The 24,528-nt window shown below is 44.6% G+C and overlaps 1 protein-coding gene across 1 annotated transcript; it reads right to left on the minus strand.

Moving 5' to 3' along the window:
- Window positions 1–19,814: 19,814 nt before the first annotated feature.
- LOC126470753 (uncharacterized) lies at window positions 19,815–20,294 on the minus strand. The gene has a single exon (XM_050098760.1). The coding sequence runs from the start codon at window positions 20,292–20,294 to the stop codon at window positions 19,815–19,817; it is 480 nt and encodes a 159-aa protein (XP_049954717.1).
- Between the last annotated feature and the right edge of the window lie 4,234 nt (window positions 20,295–24,528).

A 24,528-nucleotide genomic window follows, 5' to 3' on the forward strand; every position in this document is an offset into this window, starting at 1 on the left:
TGGATGTAGTCCTGTGGAACGGCTTGCCATCCCATTTCCACCTGGCGCCTCAGTTGGACCAGCGTTCGTGCTGGACGTGCAGACCGCGTGAGACGACGCTTCATCCAGTCCCAAACATGCTCAATGGGGGACAGATCCGGAGATCTTGCTGGCCAGGGTAGTTGACTTACACCTTCTAGAGCACGTTGGGTGGCACGGGATACATGCGGACGTGCATTGTCCTGTTGGAACAGCAAGTTCCCTTGCCGGTCTAGGAATGGTAGAACGATGGGTTCGATGACGGTTTGGATGTACCGTGCACTATTCAGTGTCCCCTCGACGATCACCAGTGGTGTACGGCCAGTGTAGGAGATCGCTCCCCACACCATGATGCCGGGTGTTGGCCCTGTGTGCCTCGGTCGTATGCAGTCCTGATTGTGGCGCTCACCTGCACGGCGCCAAACACGCATACGACCATCATTGGCACCAAGGCAGAAGCGACTCTCATCGCTGAAGACGACACGTCTCCATTCGTCCCTCCATTCACGCCTGTCGCGACACCACTGGAGGCGGGCTGCACGATGTTGGGGCGTGAGCGGAAGACGGCCTAACGGTGTGCGGGACCGTAGCCCAGCTTCATGGAGACGGTTGCGAATGGTCCTCGCCGATACCCCAGGAGCAACAGTGTCCCTAATTTGCTGGGAAGTGGCGGTGCGGTCCCCTACGGCACTGCGTAGGATCCTACGGCCTTGGCGTGCATCCGTGCGTCGCTGCGGTCCGGTCCCAGGTCGACGGGCACGTGCACCTTCCGCCGACCACTGGCGACAACATCGATGTACTGTGGAGACCTCACGCCCCACGTGTTGAGCAATTCGGCGGTACGTCCACCCGGCCTCCCGCATGCCCACTATACGCCCTCGCTCAAAGTCCGTCAACTGCACATACGGTTCACGTCCACGCTGTCGCGGCATGCTACCAGTGTTATAGACTGAGATGGAGCTCCGTATGCCACGGCAAACTGGCTGACACTGACGGCGGCGGTGCACAAATGCTGCGCAGCTAGCGCCATTCGACGGCCAACACCGCGGTTCCTGGTGTGTCCGCTGTGCCGTGCGTGTGATCATTGCTTGTACAGCCCTCTCGCAGTGTCCGGAGCAAGTATGGTGGGTCTGACACACCGGTGTCAATGTGTTCTTTTTTCCATTTCCAGGAGTGTATGTTAGTATGGATGGAAGCAAGAAGAGAAGCAATCAACAAATATTCGATTCCACATGGCATTCATTTCATTTGAGATTTAAGAAGAGGTAAAGCGGGATATTACTTTCGTTAACAACGAGGAAGTCTGTGTCTTCATAAGTTTCCTCCTTGAAATGTGTATGCTCTATTATATACTAAGTAGCCTGATCGTTGTTTCCGTGATGTTATCCTCTTGTTTGGCCCCTAAACGATGAACAGATTCCAAATGCATGTCTCTGCATGAAAGTAGTTGTTCGAACCCTTCCTGAGTTATTTTTTGTGTATTTGCTTGGAATTCATGATGTAGACCGCTGTGCCTCCCCCCCCCCCCCCTCCCTCGAGGGTTAGGTCTCCAAACTAAACCGTTTTTTATCCACTGACATAAAATATTGAGACAGCATCAGCAGAAAACTATCAAACAAAGCCTTCGTTTAAAATCTTGCCTAATGACTGTCTTTCTTAATAGTGATCCTTGACAAAGCATTTTAACGAAGTTTATATTTGTGTGTGACAGATAACTGAAAAAGATATTCTTTTATTTTGTCAGTCTTCGTTTCTCCACTGAGTTGTAAAATGGTTCTCTTTATAAAAAGCGTAGTAGCGTCACAAGGGCAACTGTCGCAATGCAGTCGCAGTGGAATCGAGAGAGTAGTGTGCGTGTGGTTGCACTGATTGAGCATGGCAGCTACTAGGCATCAGAACCTGGAGAAAAGTGTGGAGTACCGGCAAGAACAGCTAGACGCTGGTGGAAGGAATACAAGGAAAGGGGCTATTTAGGGCGGAAAAGAGGAAGTGGACGGCTCCGTGTGTCTACCGCAGCAGGTGATCAATGTGTTTTGGTGAATATATGTGCTAATCCATTCCTCAGTAGCCGTGCCCTGATAAAGCTATTTCAGTTTACCGGCAGCAGAAAGACTGTTACGAGGAGACTGAAAGACGCAGGATTATATTGTCGGAGAGCTGCTATAAAGCAGCAATTAACTGATTATCAGAGGGCTGACCACATGGCTTTTTCAGCAGAATATATCGTCTTTGACTGTAGTAGAGTAATCTTTTCGGATGATAAAATATTTTCTTCCTGTAGCGACGCCCTGTTCAAGTGAGACACGAAATTTTCTCCATAAAGTTATCAGTTTATGCTGTTAGTGACTTTTCATTTGTAATAGGCACAAAATAATAAATATAAACAGTTCCCTATATCATGATTTTAGTAGTTCATCCCTCATCTGATAAGTAAATGTGATCATCGAATTTGTGAATATTTGCATTAACGCGCAAATGTTTTTAGCGTGTGGTATACCGCCCACGAGGACAATGCTTCCAGCCATTACATTTTCTCTTCTTAGGCTTCTCTCCACAGTTAATTCTTATACGACTCTGCGATTCGTTTCCATCTCCTTGTACCTTGTTTTGGTCATTTTCCGCTACATTCAGTATCCTGTGACCTGTAGGCGGACCATACTTTATTTTTTCAGATCTCATCTTTCACTTCCAAAGAAAAGAGCACTCCACATCATCTATTTGGCCGTGTGTTTCGATATTTCTGTTACTTGTATGTTTACTTCAAAGAATATCATTCATAAACATAAATGGTTTGCTATCGCTGTTCTTCGCTTTACTTTTGTTAAGCATCTATTTCTCTGTCATTCTGGTCCTGAAGTGCTGTACTTCTAATGCCATCAGTTGCTGTGTTCATATGTTTATTACTTTTTCTCATTGCCATTACAATTTGTTGTTGTTCTCACATTCCAGTGTTATTCTTTCCTCGATTTTCAGATAATACCTGCAAAATGTTGTCGCCAGCCGGGTGGCCGAGCTATTCTAGGCGCTACAGTCTGGAACCGCGCTACCGCTACGGTCGCAGGTTCGAATCCTGCCTCGGGCATGGATGTGTGTGATGTCCTTAGGTTAGTTAGGTTTAAGTAGTTGTAAGTTCTAGGGGACTGATGACCTCAGAAGTTGAGTCCCATAGTGCTCAGAGCCATTTGAACCATTTTGCAAAATGTTGTTCATTCTGCTTCTAAATCTGGAACTACTAGGAAATTGTTAACAAATGTGATGCAGCGCATCTTTTCACAATTGAATTTAACTGTCAATGTTTCCTGTTCAGTTGCTTGTATTGCTTCTGTAATATATATATATATACACACGGTGTTAAGGAAAATGGTATTCCATACCTTGCGAGTCGGTAGTATGGACTAAAAGAAGACAACCTGCATATTGTAAGAGCTACACGCTCTTCTTCAGTACAAGAGAAGTGTTTTAAGTAGAACAACAGATGTGTTTCACAGTAGTAAAGGTGAAGAAGTGTTCAATGCTCTTAAGATATTGATTTCAGACTCATTTCTCTTGTTTAGTGGATATGTTTGTCTTGTTTCTGTCCACCCTATCAGCTCTCGAAATGTGGATCACTTGTTTTTAATACCGTGTATCTGAAGCAGATTAGACAAAGGACGGCCACACTCATTTCCAGACTTTATATTCCTATTTTATTCCATTTGTATTTGTTATTGGGATCTAATGTATTCAAAAATTGGAACCAGTCAACTCAGTCCAGGCCAGTTTTTCATAATAGTAAAATTATACCTTCCATTTCGAAACATTCCTATATCAATGAAGGAATTATTTCTTTATCGGTTCATTTCTTCTACTTTAACTAGCAGCACATACAAACTGGTAACTGATTTAGATATTTTTATTATGTTCCCGAATAGGCTTGCCCCAATAAACCGATCTATATTTCATTTTATTAAAATTGTACGATATTCGTATGTTTCTTGGAGGCATGCTGTACTTCTCACTGTTGAATGCCTTGGCTGATTATTCTTTTAAAGTTAAGCACAATATAAAATATACTTTACAGTACTTTGCTAACATTACAATCGTGATCTATAACATATCCCCCAAGGTATACACTCTTTTTCTCCAGGTCACTTCTCGTAACTTAGAATATACACTCCTGGAAATGGAAAAAAGAACACATTGACACCGGTGTGTCAGACCCACCATACTTGCTCCGGACACTGCGAGAGGGCTGTACAAGCAATGATCACACGCACGGCACAGCGGACACACCAGGAACCGCGGTGTTGGCCGTCGAATGGCGCTAGCTGCGCAGCATTTGTGCACCGCCGCCGTCAGTGTCAGCCAGTTTGGCGTGGCATACGGAGCTCCATCGCAGTCTTTAACACTGGTAGGATGCCGCGACAGCGTGGACGTGAACCGTATGTGCAGTTGACGGACTTTGAGCGAGGGCGTATAGTGGGCATGCGGGAGGCCGGGTGGACGTACCGCCGAATTGCTCAACACGTGGGGCGTGAGGTCTCCACAGTACATCGATGTTGTCGCCAGTGGTCGGCGGAAGGTGCACGTGCCTGTCGACCTGGGACCGGACCGCAGCGACGCACGGATGCACGCCAAGACCGTAGGATCCTACGCAGTGCCGTAGGGGACCGCACCGCCACTTCCCAGCAAATTAGGGACACTGTTGCTCCTGGGGTATCGGCGAGGACCATTCGCAACCGTCTCCATGAAGCTGGGCTACGGTCCCGCACACCGTTAGGCCGTCTTCCGCTCACGCCCCAACATCGTGCAGCCCGCCTCCAGTGGTGTCGCGACAGGCGTGAATGGAGGGACGAATGGAGACGTGTCGTCTTCAGCGATGAGAATCGCTTCTGCCTTGGTGCCAATGATGGTCGTATGCGTGTTTGGCGCCGTGCAGGTGAGCGCCACAATCAGGACTGCATACGACCGAGGCACGCAGGGCCAACACCCGGCATCATGGTGTGGGGAGCGATCTCCTACACTGGCCGTACACCACTGGTGATCGTCGAGGGGACACTGAATAGTGCACGGTACATCCAAACCGTCATCGAACCCATCGTTCTACCATTCCTAGACCGGCAAGGGAACTTGCTGTTCCAATAGGACAATGCACGTCCGCATGTATCCCGTGCCACCCAACGTGCTCTAGAAGGTGTAAGTCAACTACCCTGGCCAGCAAGATCTCCGGATCTGTCCCCCATTGAGCATGTTTGGGACTGGATGAAGCGTCGTCTCACGCGGTCTGCACGTCCAGCACGAACGCTGGTCCAACTGAGGCGCCAGGTGGAAATGGGATGGCAAGCCGTTCCACAGGACTACATCCAGCATCTCTACGATCGTCTCCATGGGAGAATAGCAGCCTGCATTGCTGCGAAAGGTGGATATACACTGTACTAGTGCCGACATTGTGCATGCTCTGTTGTCTGTGTCTATGTGCCTGTGGTTCTGTCAGTGTGATCATGTGATGTATCTGACCCCAGGAATGTGTCAATAAAGTTTCCCCTTCCTGGGACAATGAATTCACGGTGTTCTTATTTCAATTTCCAGGAGTGTAATTGCGCAGTAATGTCCACATGTAAAATTAAAATGTGTTCAACGTTTCGTAAGTGTATTTCCTCACCTCCTGGCATGGGTGAATGATAACACATCTGTCAAACAGGAGAGTCGAGGTCTGTATCACCTAATCCCAGGTCGTTCGCGCTCGTTTATGCCAGCCACTTTGACATGGGAAGTGCCTGATAACGGGGCTAAGATTCGGAGAGTGAACGAACTGGGGACGTAGTTTGTGGTTCCTGGCGTATCAACCTAAAGCCGTTCGCCCTAGTGTGCTTTCTGTCAGGAAATATCGTCCTCGGAAAGTGGACAGGATGGTTTTCTCTTCCTTTGAAACTGTGAGATAGCCGCATCAGCACGTTTCCAAGATAGTACACAGTTGTTCACGAGATTTGTTTCTCGTAATCTTTTTCTTTATTCCTCCTTTACATTCAATTTTGATATCAGCTGACAACTGCCTACATTGCCTTGATTAAAAATTATATGACAAAGAAACAAATTGTTTTCATGTTTAATATTCCGTAGGCGCATGCAAATATATGAATTGGGTTACGATTTACAGATTTTATGATCTTAGTCATAACACCAACGCTGCATACACGAATTGTTCTTGAGCAATGAGCATTACATAAAGATATGTACTCCTAGTGGTATTTAGTTCTCACTAATATGAAGGGATGACTTATTTCACTAACATTCGTGAAATCAGCTGTTTATCTCAACTGTAGGCGTTTACTCCGAGCGCGGCCCGCGTTGACACAAGGTGTGCCGGCCGGAGTGGCCGTGCGGTTCTAGGTGCTACAGTCTGGAACCGAGCGACCGCTACGGTCGCAGGTTCGAATCCTGCCTCGGGCATGGATGTGTGTGATGTCCTTAGGTTAGTTAGGTTTAATTAGTTCTAAGTTCTAGGCGACTGATGACCTCAGAAGTTAAGTCGCTTAGTGCTCAGAGCCATTTGAACCATTTTTTTGACACGAGGTGTAAACAGGCGACGTCAGCGGCCACGGTCTCCTTCAGTAAATGCAACACACTGAGCGAACGAGCACGTGTAAAGTCCGTAGAGAATATCTCGCTACAAAACAGATTTCTTTCTTCTATATATCTTGTCAGTGGAAGGATAGAAAAAAGAATTGTATAGTGAAGGCTAGCAATCGTTTTGAATAAGCGAGGCAGATTAGCTTTACAACCATGCAACAGAGTCTAACAGTTCAACAGACTGCTGCACTTTATTGAACAACTTACACCCCACCTCATCATTACCAAAGCATAGGAGGACGGCATATTCTGAAAGAAGTCCTACCTGCGTCTTATAACTGACGCCTTAAACTATATTCTGATCCCCGTCCCAGCATCCTCCCCTTGTCAATGTAGGTTTTTGTCAACAGCTATCGGCAAAGGATTTTTCAATGTGGAATCCTCCGAATAATTTATAAACCTGTAGCTTAGACTACACAGCCAATGCAGTTGTCGAATTTTTTCACAGATGGACTTACTTTACTTTTTCGTGTCCGGAAACTACAATTTGTTTGCCCAATATTGGGCAACGTCCAATGCTTCTTCTTTAGCCAGCCATAGATCGTCGAGGGTGCATCTGTGCGGGCAGGCTGGGCATTGTAGGAGATGTTCCATGTCCTGTCGAGTGCCGCAGTTGCATTTGTCGTCATTTTCGTCCAACAAACCCCATTTGATCAGATTAGATTTCACAGGAGCCACCGCAGTTCTGATGCGGTTAAGCATTCTCCAGGTTTTCCAATCACCAGAAACGCCGCTTGGTGGGTCCTCTCTTAGTGGATAGTAGATGGGGGGCACATCTAAGGCGCAACTTACGAAACGGCGTCTGGATTTGAGTCTGCTGGGGCCACACTCTAGGCCAAATATTGAGTGACGAGCATCAAAGGTTTGTTTTAGCTTCTCGGTATGTTCATGGGCTTTCCTACGTGAGTCAGCGTTTGTGAAACCTGCGGCCCTGTAAAGATTTTCTATGGGGGTAGGTTTCATGCAGCCTGTCACTATCCTGCATGTTTCATTCAAGCTAATATCTACCTTTTTTGCGTGGGCGGATCTGCACCATACCGGGCAGGCATATTCGGCAGTTGAGAAGCACAAAGCTCGGGCTGAAGTTCTGACCACGGTAGGTTTGACACCCCATTTGCTGTTGGACAGCTTTCTTATTAGGGAATTTCGTGCTTCTACTTTTTTGCGTGTGTTTTCGCAATGATATTTGTATGTCAATGTTCTGTCCAGCACGACGCCAAGGTAGGTGGGAGTATCTGTGTGCTCTAGTAATGTCCCATCCCAGGTAACATTGAGCCTGTACTTTGCCTGCCTCGAGTTCAGATGGAATGCACTCACTTGAGTTTTGGAGGGGTTGGGTTTTAGAGAATTCTTTTTGTAGTAGGCTGACATTATAGAAAGGGCGGTTTCTAGTTTCTCCTCGATGGCTTCAAACCTGTTGCCTTGAACTGTTATTGCCAGGTCGTCCGCATATACAAAAGTTTTGGTTTTGTCTGGAGTTGGTTGGTCATTTGTATATATGTTGAATAGGATTGGCGCCAACACGCTCCCTTGGGCGAGCCCATTTTTCTGATTCCGCCATCGACTCTTTTTCCCCTCAAGCATTACGCAGAACTGTCTATTTTGGAGCAGGGATTCGATTATCTTGACTAGGTGGTAGTCTTTCAGGGTCTCGTAGATTTTATGCTGTAGTGTCCGGTGATGTACTGTATCATAGGTGGAACTTAGGTCGACTAGTGCCAGCCCGATGATTAGTTTATTCTCAAACCCACCCTCGATATGTTCCGTCAATGCTAGAATTTGACTGGTACAGGACTTTCCAGGTCTAAAACCTGCTTGGTGTGGAATTAGCTTCGAGTCAACGATCTTCTCTATTCTGTTGAGGTTCAATCTTTCATAGAGCTTAAACAGATGGCAGAGAAGGGTTATGGGTCGATAGCTCTTCGGAGACTCTTTTGACTTCCTCCACAGTTTCGGGATTTGAAAGGTTTCACGGCACACGTTAAAAAGTCCAAGTATCCAGTCCCTGGCGCCAAGGCCAAAGTTTTTAATCTGTTCCACGCAAATATCATCAAACCCAGCGGCTTTCCCATTCTTCGTGGTATTTATGCCATTGTTCAACTCTCTCATGCTAAATGGTTTCTGGAAGTTGGTGTTTTCCGTTGGCAGTAGGCGTGTGATTTTAGTTTTCTGACGTTTGGAGTTGAACTTGCCGTTTTGAAGGAGTTGGTTGGGCACCTGGTTTGGAGTTACGTTGGCCGGGGCCTTGCTTAGCCTTGGGTCACCATCCAGTTTCTTAATCAGGTTCCAGGCTATTTTGCTACTGTGGGACATATCCATTCTTTCTAGGGTTGCTATCCACTTCTTCTCGCGTGCCTCGCTGAGGGCTGACATTAAAGCTGTGCCATAGGTGATGGTTTCGTCGCTGAATGGGTCTTCCGCGAAAAATACTTGATACTTCTCCAGGATGTCCTTTGAGGCATTTGAGAGCCCTGGGATATAGAGTTGTCTGCAACCCCTAGGAATATATTGTCTAGATACCTTTCGCAAAGTCTCAACAAAGGTAAGGTAATTATTTGGTGTTGGGGTCAGACTGGCTAATTCCTCATCCAGCGCTTGGGAATATTCTGACCACCTAGCCTTTTTAAAGTTGAATCTCCTACGGAAAGGTATTTTGGTTGTTTTGATTGTTGAGTAGACTTGGATTCCAATAGGTCGATGTTGTGTCTTTGGGATTGCATCATATACTCTTTTGCAGCAGGTGTGGTAGATGTTCCGGCTGACGAAGCAAATATCGGGATTGTAACCTAGCTTCCAAATTTTGCTGTTGAAAGAGCAGGGGAGCTTGGGGTCGTGGAGAAGTGAGAGGTTATTTGCCTCAGCCCATTGTTCTAGCAGCTGATCATTGGCGTCTGTCTCGTCGTAGCCCCAGGTGGTGCTGTGGCTGTTAAAGTCGCCCACAACGAAGTGTGTCCTTTGGTTGTTGAAGCTTTCTGGCGTTGAAGTGTGTAAGTTCTGGCCGGGGGGTCTATATACGGAGCATATTGTAAATGATCCACTCTCTATCGCTAACACTTCAATGTTGGTGGTGGTTGTCTTACTCGTGGAAGAGAGCAGCATCTCGGGTCTGGTAAATATTGCGCTTCCATACCTTCTGTGAGGTGCTTCTACTGCCAAGCGCATTCCTTTGATATTGGGTCTGTTTGCTGTTTCATCTCTATGCGTTTCCTGCAGGCACAGTACGTCCCACTTTTCTGATCGGCATAGTTGCGATATTACATCCTCCTTATTCTTGGTGATTCCCTCGACGTTCAGGCTGACGATCGTCAGGGTTGGCCCTGAAGAGGACCTGTTTTTGTTTTTGGCTTTTGATTGCATTCGTTTCCGGTGGTGGAAGGTTTGGCCGTTGTCCCATTGGGCAACGTTTCCGGGGAGCGCCGACATTTTCTTTCTTCTATGTAGCATGTAAGTAAAATGCACACGTGGAGGCACCTTCCTTGCTCCCATTCACAGATGGAAATTCATAGTATTAGTCACAAGTATTTAATTTCTAAGTTAATGGATGATCATTTCTTTACAGGACCATAGCCCTATTCATAATATCAGAGCCGTCCAGAACTGGTTCCAATGTCAGCAGAGAATAAAACTTCTTCCTTTCGTGCCAAAATCGCCAGACCTTAACCCCACTGAAAATATGTGGTTCAAAAATGGATCTGAGCACTATGGGGCTTAACATCTGGGGTCATCAATCCCATAGAACTTAGAATTACCTAAATCTAACTAACCGAAGGACATCACAAACATCCATGCCCGAGGCAGGATTCGAACCTGCGACCGTAGCGGTCGCGCGGTTCCAGACTGAAGCGCCTAGAACCTCTCGGCCACAACGGCCGGCGGAAATATGTGGGCGGAGGTTACGAGGTCGTTACCACCTGCGTCAAGGTATTCTGAAACTCTATGGGAAAATACAGAGAATACATGGTGGGAGATAAACGATCATCACAATCTCTCGATGAATTTAGCCTTATCATTTCCCCGACGCCTTCGAGCAATCATAGACAACGAGGGAGGATGGGTAGAGTACTGAAAGAAAAATAAAAGCCAAACCAGTTGCGAGGTCCTAAAGTGTTCCGGAAACCTACTGATGCTAAATGGTCCATGTGTATTCTCATTAAATGTGTCGCTGCATGATTCTTACACATAACAACTACTAATTAAATTCTTTACTCAAAGAAATGAATAAATAAATGTACGCGCAACCGATAAATGTTTGATTTTGTAGTATTAACCCCAAATTTGGTACACTGTTAATCACCCGACTGTGTTTAAAGAAAATACGTAAGTAACAGGAATCGTAACTGGGCCTGCATAATAACTCCTCCGTTCTGTAAGCTATTTCTTTTCATTCTGTCTTACTTTCATCTCTCAAAGCATAATAACGGTATTACCAGTAACATACAGGATAAAATTTCCTAACAGCTGATCTTGTAACAGCACATATAAAGATATTCTACTTGCTATGGTTTCTCACCCACGGAAAGGAATGGAGGATAGCCCACAACGTCATAACGTCACAGCAACACTCTATCACTCTTATTACCTTTGGGCAAAGCAATAATCGTATCTCCACGCGGACAAGTACTAGAAAAATTCTAATTTCTTCAATCACACCTCTCATTTATTGACGTGCCTCGATGTTAATTAAGTCTCGCGTGGCTGGAACATTAGAGCCTTAAATAACTCATTTCCTTCCCCTTTTCGGAGAGCATTTTGCTCCGCCACTTCCTCAGTCCATCCGGCTGCTTCAGTCGTCCCCAGGGAAGTGCCTTTCTCTTACCACGCTACCGCTCTCCCCCTGCCTACGGCGAGGGTGGTGTGCACCCTGGCCAAGCAAGGCTCCAGAATTTCAAGCATTTGAAACTCCCGGCTGTCTTCTTCCCAGCACACAATGAAATCTGCCCGCGCTTTTCTTCTCAATGAGCTTATCGTAAGAATACAGACAAACCTAGCCCCCTTCTCTCCATCGTCAGAGACAGACCTTTACCTCAGAAAACTCTCATGTCACTGCATATCGATACATCATTGCCTTCCCATGATTCTAATAATTTCGTTTCAATATTCACTCCCATTCTATCCACAATGCATACTATTTACCTTGCTCTCAACCCAATCGTGGACTATTTAGGATAAGATAAGTGGGAAAAGTGGTTTTTCATACATTGTACCAAAATAATAAACTCATCCAATTGCTCTGATCAATTTCCTAAACACAACAGGTGTGTGTGTTGTGGTCTTCAGTCTTGAGACTGGTTTGATGCAGCTCTCCATGCTACTATATCCTGTGCAAGCCTCTTCATCTCCCAGTACCTACTGCAACCTACATCCTTCTGAATCTGCTTAGTGTATTCATCTCTTGGTCTCCCTCTACGATTTTTACCCTCCACGCTGCCGTCCAATACTAAATTGGTGAGCCCTTGATCCCTCAGAACATGTCCTACCAACCGATCCCTTCCTCTGGTCAAGTTGTGCCACAAACTTCTCTTCTCCCCAATCCTATTCAATACTTCCTCATTAGTTATGTGATCTACCCATCTAATCTTCAGCATTCTTCTGTAGCACCACATTTCGAAAGCTTCTCTTCTCTTCTTGTCCAAACTAGTTATCGTCCATGTTTCACTTCCATACATGGCTACACTCCATACAAACACTTTCAGAAATGACTTCCTGACACTTAAATCTATACTCGATGTTAACAAATTTCTCTTCTTCAGAAATGCTTTCCTTGTCATTGCCAGTCTACATTTTATATCCTCTCTACTTCGACCATCATCAGTTATTTTGCTCCCCAAATAGCAAAACTCCTTTACTACTTTAAGTGTCTCTTTTCCTAATCCAATTCCCTCAGCATCACCCAACTTAATTCGACTACATTCCATTATCCTCGTTTTGCTTTTGTTGATGTTCATCATATATCCTCCTTTCAAGACACTGTCCACTCCATTCAACTGCTCTTCCAAGTCCTTTGCTGTCTCTGACAGAATTACAATGTCATCGGCAAACCTCAAAGTTTTTATTTCTTCTCCATGGATTTTAATACCTAGTCCGAATTTTTCTTTTGTTTCCTTTACTGCTTGCTCAATATACATATTGAATAACATCGGGGAGAGGCTACAACCCTGTCTTACTCCCTTCCCAACCACTGCTTCCCTTTCATGTCCCTCGACTCTTATAACTGCCATCTGGTATCTGTACAAATTATAAATAGCCTTTCGCTCCCTGTATTTTACCCCTGCCACCTTTAGAATTTGAAAGACAGTATTCCAATCAACATTGTCAAAAGCTTTCTCTAAGTCTACAAATGCTAGAAACGTAGGTTTGCCTTTCCTTAATCTTTCTTCTAAGATAAGTCGTAAGGTCAGTATTGCCTCACGTGTTCCAGTGTTTCTACGGAATCCAAACTGATCTTCCCCGAGGTCGGCTTCTACTAGTTTTTCCATTCGTCTGTAAAGAATTCGTGTTAGTATTTTGCAGCTGTGGCTTATTAAACTGATTGTTCGGTAATTTTCACATCTGTCAACACCTGCTTTCTTTGGGATTGGAATTATTATATTCTTCTTGAAGTCTGTGGGTATTTCGCCTGTTTCATACATCTTGCTTACCAGATGGTAGAGTTTTGTCAGGACTGGCTCTCCCAAGGCCGTCAGTAGTTCCAATGGAATGTTGTCTACTCCTGGGGCCTTGTTTCGACTCATGTCTTTCAGAGCTCTGTCAAACTCATCACGCAGTATCGTGTCTCCCATTTTATCTTCATCTACATCCTCTTCCATTTCCATAATATTGTCCTCAACACAACAGGTTGGTTCAATAAAAATCAACAGCTCAGATCGAGCGTCTGATAACAGATACCTGATACCTGATGTAGCAAGATATTCTAGCAATTACATGTGGATAGTAATTCCCGTGCGAATACGCTGATACTTTTGAAGTACAGCGCCTTTGGGCTATCAGGAAGTAAATTCGGAGGAATAAGGCCAAATTCAGGGCGCTGCGTTGACGGTGCCCACGCTCGATATGATGAGCCTTCTGCTCTTACTGTTATTTTGTTTCTTTCGTTTTGAGGTGTACCACGAAATAAAGTTCTCATCCGTTAAACGATTTTCGCTTCTATTCGAAAAGCTTCTTGAGTAGTCCCGCAGTGAACATTACCTAGAGATGATACTTGTAGTTTTTGAAGCAAAGGCATATGTTTAACGATAACGAACTGTAGTCGAAGTTAAACCAGATAATACTGAAGGAATTCGGTTATGACATGCGACAACGAGAGTGGTAGCCATTGTTTGCTATGTGGGAAGCAAGAAACCTGAGGCCTTCAGTAGTAAAATGTATGTAAAATTCAATAACAAGAAATCCTTTTTGATGGGGTAAGGATGCTAATATCATATATATCTAACGCTCAGGAAACCTTATCTGAAAGTATATGACAGGCTTCCTCCTATTATGTTATGTCGCTTGCTTTCAGTAGACATATAGATAACCCATGGTAAAGCTTTCTCGCCATCCGAATCACATAAATGGGAATAACAGTCAGAGTGTTATTACTAAATTGTGGGCACATGGCTACACCACATATCTAAAATTTGGAGAGCAGACTCTTCGAGATAGATTGGATGCCTGGATCCTATCATGAAATATTTAGGCTACGAAAACACTTTCTTCTTGCTGTCAGCGTGGTCCAGACTGCAATGTTGTAGGAATCCTTTCGCAACCCTGTTGGCATAACAATGATTTGCAGCTGTGGGACTGATTTATCCTGCTAAATTCGCCTGACATTTTCTTGTCATCTGTATGAAATACTGTGAATATTCCGTCTGATGATATCTTATTGAGTGAGTAATATTTTGTGAGTACAAGGTCATTTCATGCAGAATCTATCCCTTGTCTCATCCTTCACGTTGTGATTATCAGTTATCTACTGCAGCCGCGATTATGGCAATGAGAGAGTTTATGCAGAAATTCCTTGGCATCATAGTTGTAAAGTAGTGACTTTATAAAACGGTAGTTGCCTCCGAAAGCAGTTCCAGGTTTGCTGCAAAAGATATGTCTCATCAATTCCTTTCGGTAAGTTTTAAATCAGGTGCTACCTGTCACATGTAAGTGTGTCGTAGCAAACTGGCAGGAGTTGCCATGATCGTAGACCTCACTAATCTTAAGTCACATTAAAATTACTGATAAAATTACTGAACAGATTCGAAGCATCTATGAGAGTCACGAATTTTACTTTGTTCATCAATTCGGTCTGAAATAAGAGGGCAAAAATTACAGGGACAATGACCAAGTTTGTTAGTATGCTTTATCTATGGTAGATCTGGAGATGAAAACGTACGAAAATGCACAGCTGCACTTTTGCGAACTTGTATTTTATTTTTGCATCAATATTGTTGTGAACCCACCATCTGGAATCAGCGCTTTACATTAGCATCCATGATATCTAATCATTTTGATAGTACACCTGATAATATAGATGAGTAGGACACAAGACAGAACGTAGATAATGTCCGTTTGATGTCAACAGTGTGTAACATTTTACTTTTTTTGAATAGGACAATCATTTGTGGTTTAGTTAAAATAAGCTTACGCTGCAAGAGAATTCTCTTGTATTTTTCAGTGTGTGGTCTGTTGTCGGTTTGAAGGCCTTCAATCACATCGGCAACTTAGTGCAGCTCCACCGAGGGCTGTCTGGAGTGGGGTGGAAATAGCAACGCGAAAGTGGCGAGCTGTCGAAGACGATCTTCATATTATTAGTGTGATTGGGACTTCGTATATTCTTGACGACGTTTAGCACCTTTCCGGTCAGTCACCCAATTTCAGAATTCATGTTGAGTAATCCTGCTAAATTGTCAAAATATTGTCTTTTTATATTGATGAGTCATCTGGTTAGTCGTCACGTTCAAGTGACATCTACAACACAAATTTAATATTACGATCCTAGAAACTAATCTGCAATATGTTATGTATTTCATAATCAGAACTATCTACATTAACCGTCATCAGAACAATGTCAGGGAGCAGAATGCAGCAGTGCCTTGGTAGCTACTTGGGTACTTGGGGACCTGCTTGAGTCGTGTTCTAAGAAAAGGGTAGTTGCTGGTTCACATTATATTACACTAGCGAGAAGTACCGAATTTTCCTTTTTCTCTGCAAACATCCAGAACTAAATTCAGTAACAAAATGCTAAAGAGATATTTGCATTGTGCCAGCTCAACGAACAACCTACTTTTATAGATTTTTATTCTACAGCTATTCTCGTTCTGCATTGCAATAAACTTCATTTGTTATTTGCTTGTTCTTGTTACGATTATTATTGTCATTCTCTCACTTGCAAGAGTTTTCACATCCCTATTTGGTATCGATACACATGGAGAGTGGCTATGAAAGAAGGGAATAATAAATGTTACGTCGTGCAGGATACACTCATTTACTTCGGCATCTCGTGATCAACGCTTCAGGACAAGTGAGATACGTGAAGATGTCAATAGGAAGTCAGTAACGCTGGCACAACTCTGCAACTACTCCCGTTGATTTAACAGTCTTACCAGATAAACTGGTGCTGTGAAATCAAAAATGTAGCACAAACTATGCCACAGTAGCAGAGGGCTGTTAATTTCGGACCATGACCGTGAATTACCCTTGGGTCAGCTGCTGGTTAGAGGGTTGCATCTGCAAATGTAAGGCTTTGTTTGATGTCTTGTGCTGATGCTGTCTGAATAAATTATGCCAGTGGATAAAACGGTTTAGTTTGGAGACTTAACCCTCGAGGGGGGGCGGGGGGGGGGGGGGGGGGGGAGGCACAGCGGTCTGCATCATGAATTCCAAGCAAATGCACAAAAAATAACTCAGGAAGGGTTCGAACAACTACTTTCATGCGGAGACATGCATTTGGAATCTGTTCATCGTTTAGGGGCCAAACAAGAGGATAACATCACGGAAACAATGATCAGGCTACTTAGTATATAATAGAGCATACACATTTCAAGGAGGAAACTTATGAAGACACAGACTTCCTCGTTGTTAACGAAAGTGATATCCCGCTTTACCTCTTCTTAAATCTCAAATGAAATGAATGCCATGTGGAATCGAATATTTGCTGATTGCTTCTCTTCTTGCTTCCATCCATACTAACGTATTTCTTCATTCTCGTGGTAATCATGACATTCTATATGTATGCTGCAAAAGATTGCGCGTGGATACATCCGACATCGAGGTGCAAAGTGTTTGATATCTTACATTAATTCAATTAAAATAAGCTTTCGATATATTTTTACTTCGTTTGTATTTTGAGATGACTATGGACGTTACGGAAAATTATCTCACATGCTTTATGCTGAATGAGAAACACTGAATCATCCGTTTTGCTCTCCCCGTGTTGTAATGATATAACATCGGCGTCAACAGCCTTCTTCCACGCTGGAAGCTGAAACTTAATTCATTTTGGATTAATGATAATTGAATGCCTCAAATGTATACATAGCCCACAAGGCGACGTCAGAAACTATCAGGGGAGAGCGCTGCATAAAAATCAAATGTCGCGCGCGTCTCCTCTGTGAAGAACCGTATCGGACAATCACGACAAGCATTTCGCTAAAGAGAGCTGAGAATTGGCAGCGTCGTAGCAAGTATTTGTCAACACTGAGAGTGCATTTACTTCCGGGTGTAGCCCGGCATTACGTCGCTAAATTCACGTGGAATTCGTTTTTCACATCGAAGATTCATTCAATATAATCCACTGTAAGATGAGACACTTAGAAAGTATATTTAATTTCCGGACTCCAAGAACGGCATTCTTCACATAAGTAACACCTGTTTGCGTGTTTAATGTTGCGTTTTTAGGCTCAGGAAATGTCGCAATGACTATAGTCCGGCTGTTGCCGCCAGTGTGTCGTTAGCTCAGCGATTCCGTTATGCGTTGCGATGCTGGTGCTATATGAAAAGGTAGTTCCGATCTCGGTGAAGGCCGCTGGACACAACGTTTTATTTTCCATTTTAACTAATGGAGTTGTAAACTGCTAAATCTGAAGAATGCCTTTACACATAAACCTTCTTGCAATTTCGACTTAGTAAATTATGTTAATATCACGGATGTCTGCTTTGCAAATGCCAAGGTGCTTGACTGTAAAATAGTTTCTGAAAAGATTCAAACCTACTGTCAACGATTCGAATTTGAACTTTGTTCGTCATATGGGTCTAACATGCAGGAGGTTGTTTATGAAGTGAACATGTTGATAAATATAGTTCCTCTCTTCGAAATTTTGCAATAGCATTTAACTGTAGACGTTTGCTGACACCGGCGTTAGCAATTCCATTCCATTCTATGAAACCTCAATATCGATAACTTTTTCTGGTTTAAATCTGATGACCTTAACTATCACTTCCGATCAACGATAAATACTTCATGAATCCATACATGGAGCTCCAAATGTGCAGTGTTCCTGCACTGCTACAGAGCATGCATTGCAAGGTATTCACACATTTTATCGCATAGAGTTACCACAAGGAATGAAACAAAAACTGTAATACACTTTACAGCACAGATGCTCACTCTGGCTTGACGAAAACACCCGAATATTGGCCAAAAGTTGCACAAATAATTGACTTTGAAAGGAAAGGAAAGAGGTACAAAGCATTTATAAATTCATCGAATGTAGTGAGGTGGTTTAATTTCGTCTAAGTCTATAAAATTAATTTCGGACCATACGCAGCTCTTGCCGATTAATGTAATACAGTACCCATCTACTTATCAGGGCGTCAGTCTCTGTTGCTTTCGAGCGAGAATGGAAATCGTAGAAATCTTCTATGGAGCAACATTTAATAATAATAAAGCGTTTTAAATTATCAAAAGCGATGAGCAGTAGCACGCGCTTTCGATACAGAACGGGGGAGTGCTGCGCCGCTGCTGTCGCCACGGCCGCTGCCGGTAGCCAGCAAATGGATCCTGGAGCTTTGCCGCATGCGGCGTCCAGAGGAGGACACTCTGCAAGAAATATGCCGCAAAATGGCTACTGGATAAAAGTTTGTTATTGGTGTGATAGAAAGTGAAATAGATTGAATCTGCATTACCATTACATTCACGTCTTCAGCATTCAGTTGGAAGAGGCTATAAAAATTTTTTGCGCCAGCTAGTTTCGATCCACCGACATTGCAGACAGAAACAACACACGATACTGCTATACCACGGGCGTAAACAGTGTATGGCTTCTCTTATATGGGACAAGATTTCCTCCAGTAGGTGCTGCAGTCTACAGTGTTGCCAGATTGCGCAGATAGCCGGACTTAGAGAATTAGCGAGTTGGCCAGTTTATTTGTCCCATGTCGGGATCGGCGCGGATTTAGGCTAGGCGCGCACTGGCGATTTTCCGTCGCGCGATTTATTTGTCGCAAGAATGAAACACAGTGGCTCGAGTAGGAGCGCGCGCACGTGCGACAAAAAAGTTGCGGCGATTTAAAAGACGCAACCGGCCCTATTTCACGCGCGATGCGATTGTCGCAGGTGTGGAATGATTCACAAGCACTGGCATGGGCCCGCGCGCACTAGTGACGCGATTTCTCATTCAGTCGCTCTCGCTCTGTGTTGCATACACAGAAGTTCAGTGCGCCAGCGGCATGTCTGATAACGGGAGTTGCACTACGGATGACATTGTAAGTTGCGTTGTCTATTCACAAAGACTAATTGCAGAAGTAGAAAAGCGACCAGCTCTCTACAACAGGAAATTAAAAGTATACAGTGATTGCAATTTGAAAGAGAAACTATGGGGAGAAGTATGCTGCAGCCTAATTCGGAACTGGACTGAACTGCCTGGACCAGAAAAGACTAGCAAAGGTATTTCTTGGTTCACTTATTTCATTCATTCATGTAGACATCACAGTTACAGTAATTTATTTTCATATTGCCAATGTACTGATCTTTGTGAAGTCACAAAGTAGTTTGCAAAATGATCCCTTATCTGCATACCACATGCATCAGCTCTTATTCCTACAGGCTCACAGCCTTGCAGAAGGCATTCGTATGACTCGTCCTCAGTTCGTACACCGTCATTTCTTCTTACGAAATTATTCAGAATACAACATGCTTTTATGATTATGTCTGAAAAACCAACATCCACGTCCGTAGGTCGATGAAATAGTCTCCATTTGTTAGCCAAAACCCCCAAAGTTCATTCCGCCATTCTATGAGCACAACAATGTCTATAATTGAAAACACGCTGTTTCATTATCAGGTTTTTCTTCGAGTACGGCCGCAGAATATGTCTAGACAGTGCAAATGCTTCATCTCCTACAAAATTAAAAGGTTGAGGCTCTCCTTCCTCGTCGTGTGGTAATTTTTGAGGATCTGGAATGTTTAACTGATTAGATTTCAGTTTTTGATAGAAGTTGGATTTCTTGAACACATTAGAATCCCCATTGGCTCCGTATGAGCCCACGTCTATCACCGTGAAACAATAGTCAGTGTCCACTACGGCCAAAAGAATTGTCGAAAAATAATTCTTGTAATTATAAAGCTCTGAGCCACTGTCAGCAGGCTTCTTCAGTCTCACATGTTTCCTGTCCACAGCACCAATGCAATTTGGAAAGTCAGTTCTGTATAAAAACTGTTTGGCAATAATTTTCCAATCATCTTCAGTTTTTTCTGCCATATGAATAGGCTGTAGACATTGCCACAACTGCTCGCATGTATCCTTCACAATTTCTCTGATTGTAGTGGCTCCCAGTAGATATTCTTAGTGTAGTGAGCGAAAGCTATTTCCAGTTGCAAGGTATCTGGAAGAAATAATATTTAGTAACAGCATTAACATTTATTCATAGAAGTATTAAGGTAAATACTTACAATAAATTATATACAGTGATAATTTCATTTATGACAGGTAAAGAAATTCAAAGGAAGTGGAAAAATCTGAAGGACTGCTTCGCGAGAGAACTGACATCACAGAAAAAAATCTTCGTCTGGCGAGGCTGCAAGAAAACGGAGGAAATATCTATACTTCGATGGAATGTTATTTCTCCTCCCTCAAATGGAAGACAGGCCGACCACCAGCAACATCGAAATTATGTCCAGTAGCACAGGAAACAAGGAAGTAGGTCCTCCCCCCAGTTTGTCTTCACAAAACAACAACGATACTGCGGAGAGCACAAAAGTACGACATCCTACGAAAAGAGAAGCCAAGAAGGTTACGTCCTATGAGGAATCTCTATTAAATATATTAAAAGACAGACAAAAAGAAGAAGTTAACGAGGATAAGAATTTTGCATTAATGCTTGTCTCCATGCTGGCGAAGTTAAACGAAGAACAGAAACATTACGTGAAAATAGAAATACTGAATGCGATGAGGAATGCCAGATTTATCAGCTTTCACCGATTTTTCCACAGCATCCGAACATATGTTATAACACAACTCAAACGACTTATAACACCACTCAAGCAACTTCTTCTCGAGCATCTTCATTTGTTCAACCGTATTCTTCAAATGTCCTAAATGAAACGGAACCTCCACAGAATTTGTTCGTGTGCCCCTCTGCTGACAACCGCAACAAGACCACAGAAACCTCTATGCGCAACATGGTTTTGCAATTTTCTCATGAAACAAGTTCGCCAGTTTCGACTTGCAGTAGTGATTTTCTTGATGTATCTGATCAGTAATGTAAAATGGCAACAACAATTGTTGAATGAAATGATTCTCTTGGTGTATCTAATCAATAATGTAAAAGGGCAATGAAAACTGTTGAATGAAATGAGTGCTCACCTCAAAGTCACTGACAAGCGCTCCTCAGGTTTTATACACTTCCTCCATGTCCTATCTTGTTTTGTTATATTCGGTCCTCCTGTCTGAAGCAGTGGATCGAAACTATTCTTACTCATTCGATAGTATTGAAAGAATTTATTTGGGTGATTTTGTAACTCTTCGTGTAATTTGTAAAACTGCCCTTTGACTAGTCTTTGACTTACAATCGGATGCACCCAGTAACGACATTTGCGCTGTTTTCTCGCTCTTCTTCGTAGTAAAAGCGCCGCCAAACAAGCTGTTTCGATGAAATCCATGCTGGTACTGAGAGTAGTTGCGATTTCCTTTGCCGGCCGCGGTGGTCTAGCGGTTCTAGGCGCGCAGTCCGGAACCGCGCGACTGCTACGGTCGCAGGTTCGAATCCTGCCTCGGGCATGGATGTGTGTGATGTCCTTAGGTTAGTTAGGTTTAAGTAGTTCTAAGTTCTAGGGGACTGCTGACCACAGATGTTAAGTCCCATAGTGCTCAGAGCCATTTGAACCGATTTCCTGCCGCTGTGTGCGCACCACAATGTACACTCCTGGAAATTGAAATAAGAACACCGTGAATTCATTGTCCCAGGAAGGGGAAACTTTATTGACACATTCCTGGGGTCAGATACATCACATGATCACACTGACAGAACCACAGGCACATAGACACAGGCACCAGAGCATGCACAATGTCGGCACTAGTACAGTGTATATCCACCTTTCGCAGCAATGCAGGCTGCTATTCTCCCATGGAGACGATCGTAGAGATGCTGGATGTAGTCCTGTGGAACGGCTTGCCATGCCATTTCCACCTGGCGCCTCAGTTGGACCAGCGTTCGTGCTGGACGTGCAGACCGCGTGAGACGACGCTTCATCCAGTCCCAAACATGCTCAATGGGGGACAGATCCGGAGATCTTGCTGGCCAGGGTAGTTGACTTACACCTCCTAGAGCACGTTGGGTGGCACGGGATACATGCGGACGTGCATTGTCCTGTTGGAACAGCAAGTTCCCTTGCCGGTCTAGGAATGGTAGAACGATGGGTTCGATGACGGTTTGGATGTACCGTGCACTATTCAGTGTCCCCTCGACGATCACCAGTGGTGTACGGCCAGTGTAGGAGATCGCTCCCCACACCATGATGCCGGGTGTTGGCCCTGTGTGCCTCGGTCGTATGCAGTCCTGATTGTGGCGCTCACCTGCACGGCGCCAAACACGCTTACGACCATCATTGGCACCAAGGCAGAAGCGACTCTCATCGCTGAAGACGACACGTCTCCATTCGTCCCTCCATTCACGCCTGTCGCGACACCACTGGAGGCGGGCTGCACGATGTTGGGGCGTGAGCGGAAGATGGCCTAACAGTGTGCGGGACCGTAGCCCAGCTTCATGGAGACGGTTGTGAATGGTCCTCGCCGATACCCCAGGAGCAACAGTGTCCCTAATTTGCTGGGAAGTGGCGGTGCGGTCCCCTACGGCACTGCGTAGGATCCGACGGTCTTGGCGTGCATCCGTGCGTCGCTGCGGTCCGGTCCCAAGCCGACGGGCACGTGCACCTTCCGCCGACCACTGGCGACAACATCGATGTACTGTGGAGACCTCACGCCCCACGTGTTGAGCAATTCGGCGGTACGTCCACCCGGCCTCCCGCATGCCCACTATACGCCCTCGCTCAAAGTCCGTCAACTGCACATACGGTTCACGTCCACGCTGTCGCGGCATCCTACCAGTGTTAAAGACTGCGATGGAGCTCCGTATGCCACGGCAAACTGGCTGACACTGACGGCGGCGGTGCACAAATGCTGCGCAACTAGCGCCATTCGACGGCCAACACCGCGGTTCCTGGTGTGTCCGCTGTGCCGTGCGTGTGACCATTGCTTGTACAGTCCTCTCGCAGTGTCCGGAGCAAGTATGGTGGGTCTGACACACCGGTGTCAATGTGTTCTTTTTTCCATTTCCAGGAGTGTACTTCCGCGACAGCGATTGTTACGTCGCGCCGACTGAAAAATCGCCTGTGCACGCCTAGCCTTATTGGCTGCGTTCACACTGCCGGCCGGGCCGAGCCGAGCCTGGCCGGGCCGCCGCCCGCTTCGATATCAAACACATGGTACTGAATTGCGGTGTTCACACTGGCGGCCGGGCCGCGCCGACACGGCGTGAGCCTCCCGGAGCCGAGCCGACGACATTCCGAGTGTTTAATATTGCCGGCGCGAGCCGACCGCAGGCGCGAGCCTGTGGAGCAGCACTACAGCTTCTGCAGTACACGCATCACACGTCTCCCTTCTGCTTTCTTCACAAGTGTGACTGCACACGTCTTTTATTTTAAGATGTTACCTCACATTTCACAATCAGTGAGGAAAAATTACGTTTATTATGATGATACATGCGAAATTACTTTTATTTCATTTATTTAATCTACCGTATTTACATGCATTTACAACAATAGCTTGCCAGCAATCGCGGCATTGCCGCCACTGAATAGTTCGCATTTACTTGTTAACGGAGACAGATATGAGTGTCACTGAGGGACGGAAATGTGTCCCTACCAGATGATAATGCATTGTAAAGTCATGCTGTGGCAGTTCCTTATCAGTGGAGATAAAACCACTGAGTCAAAGGGCATTATCTCAAAACTCTTCGCCTATCAATCTGTCTATCTTACAAGGTAATGAAAAGAATTCTGTGAGGTCATCAGTGGCACCACATGATGAACCATCACCACTGCCAAGCGCTGCATCATGAAGAAAAAAGAAGAAAAAAGTTGGAAAATTCTGAAGGAGTATTTCTGCGATTCTTCGTTGAAGGCACAGCAAGACATTACCCAAAATGACGAAGCTAATTACTTCCTAATGATTCTCAGGAGTCCCATAAACTCTCTTCCCCTCAGAGGTTAGCGTTTGTGAAATTTAAAATACAAAAGCATGACTACAATTAACTGGAGGTAGCGAATGCTGTACAAAGTTCTACTGCAAACCAAAAAGTGTCTACTAACGAATCTTACCTTATCGTTATACACAATTTTTCTTCTGCTGTTATACGTCTGCGAAAATTTATGTTCTGTTTAGAAATTTTGTCTTGAATGTTCTGCAGCAGATACTGAAATGTATTATGATTCATTCT

The sequence above is a fragment of the Schistocerca serialis genome, chromosome 3, assembly GCF_023864345.2.
Source record: "Schistocerca serialis cubense isolate TAMUIC-IGC-003099 chromosome 3, iqSchSeri2.2, whole genome shotgun sequence".
In the NCBI taxonomy this organism is placed as follows: Eukaryota; Metazoa; Arthropoda; class Insecta; order Orthoptera; family Acrididae; genus Schistocerca; species Schistocerca serialis.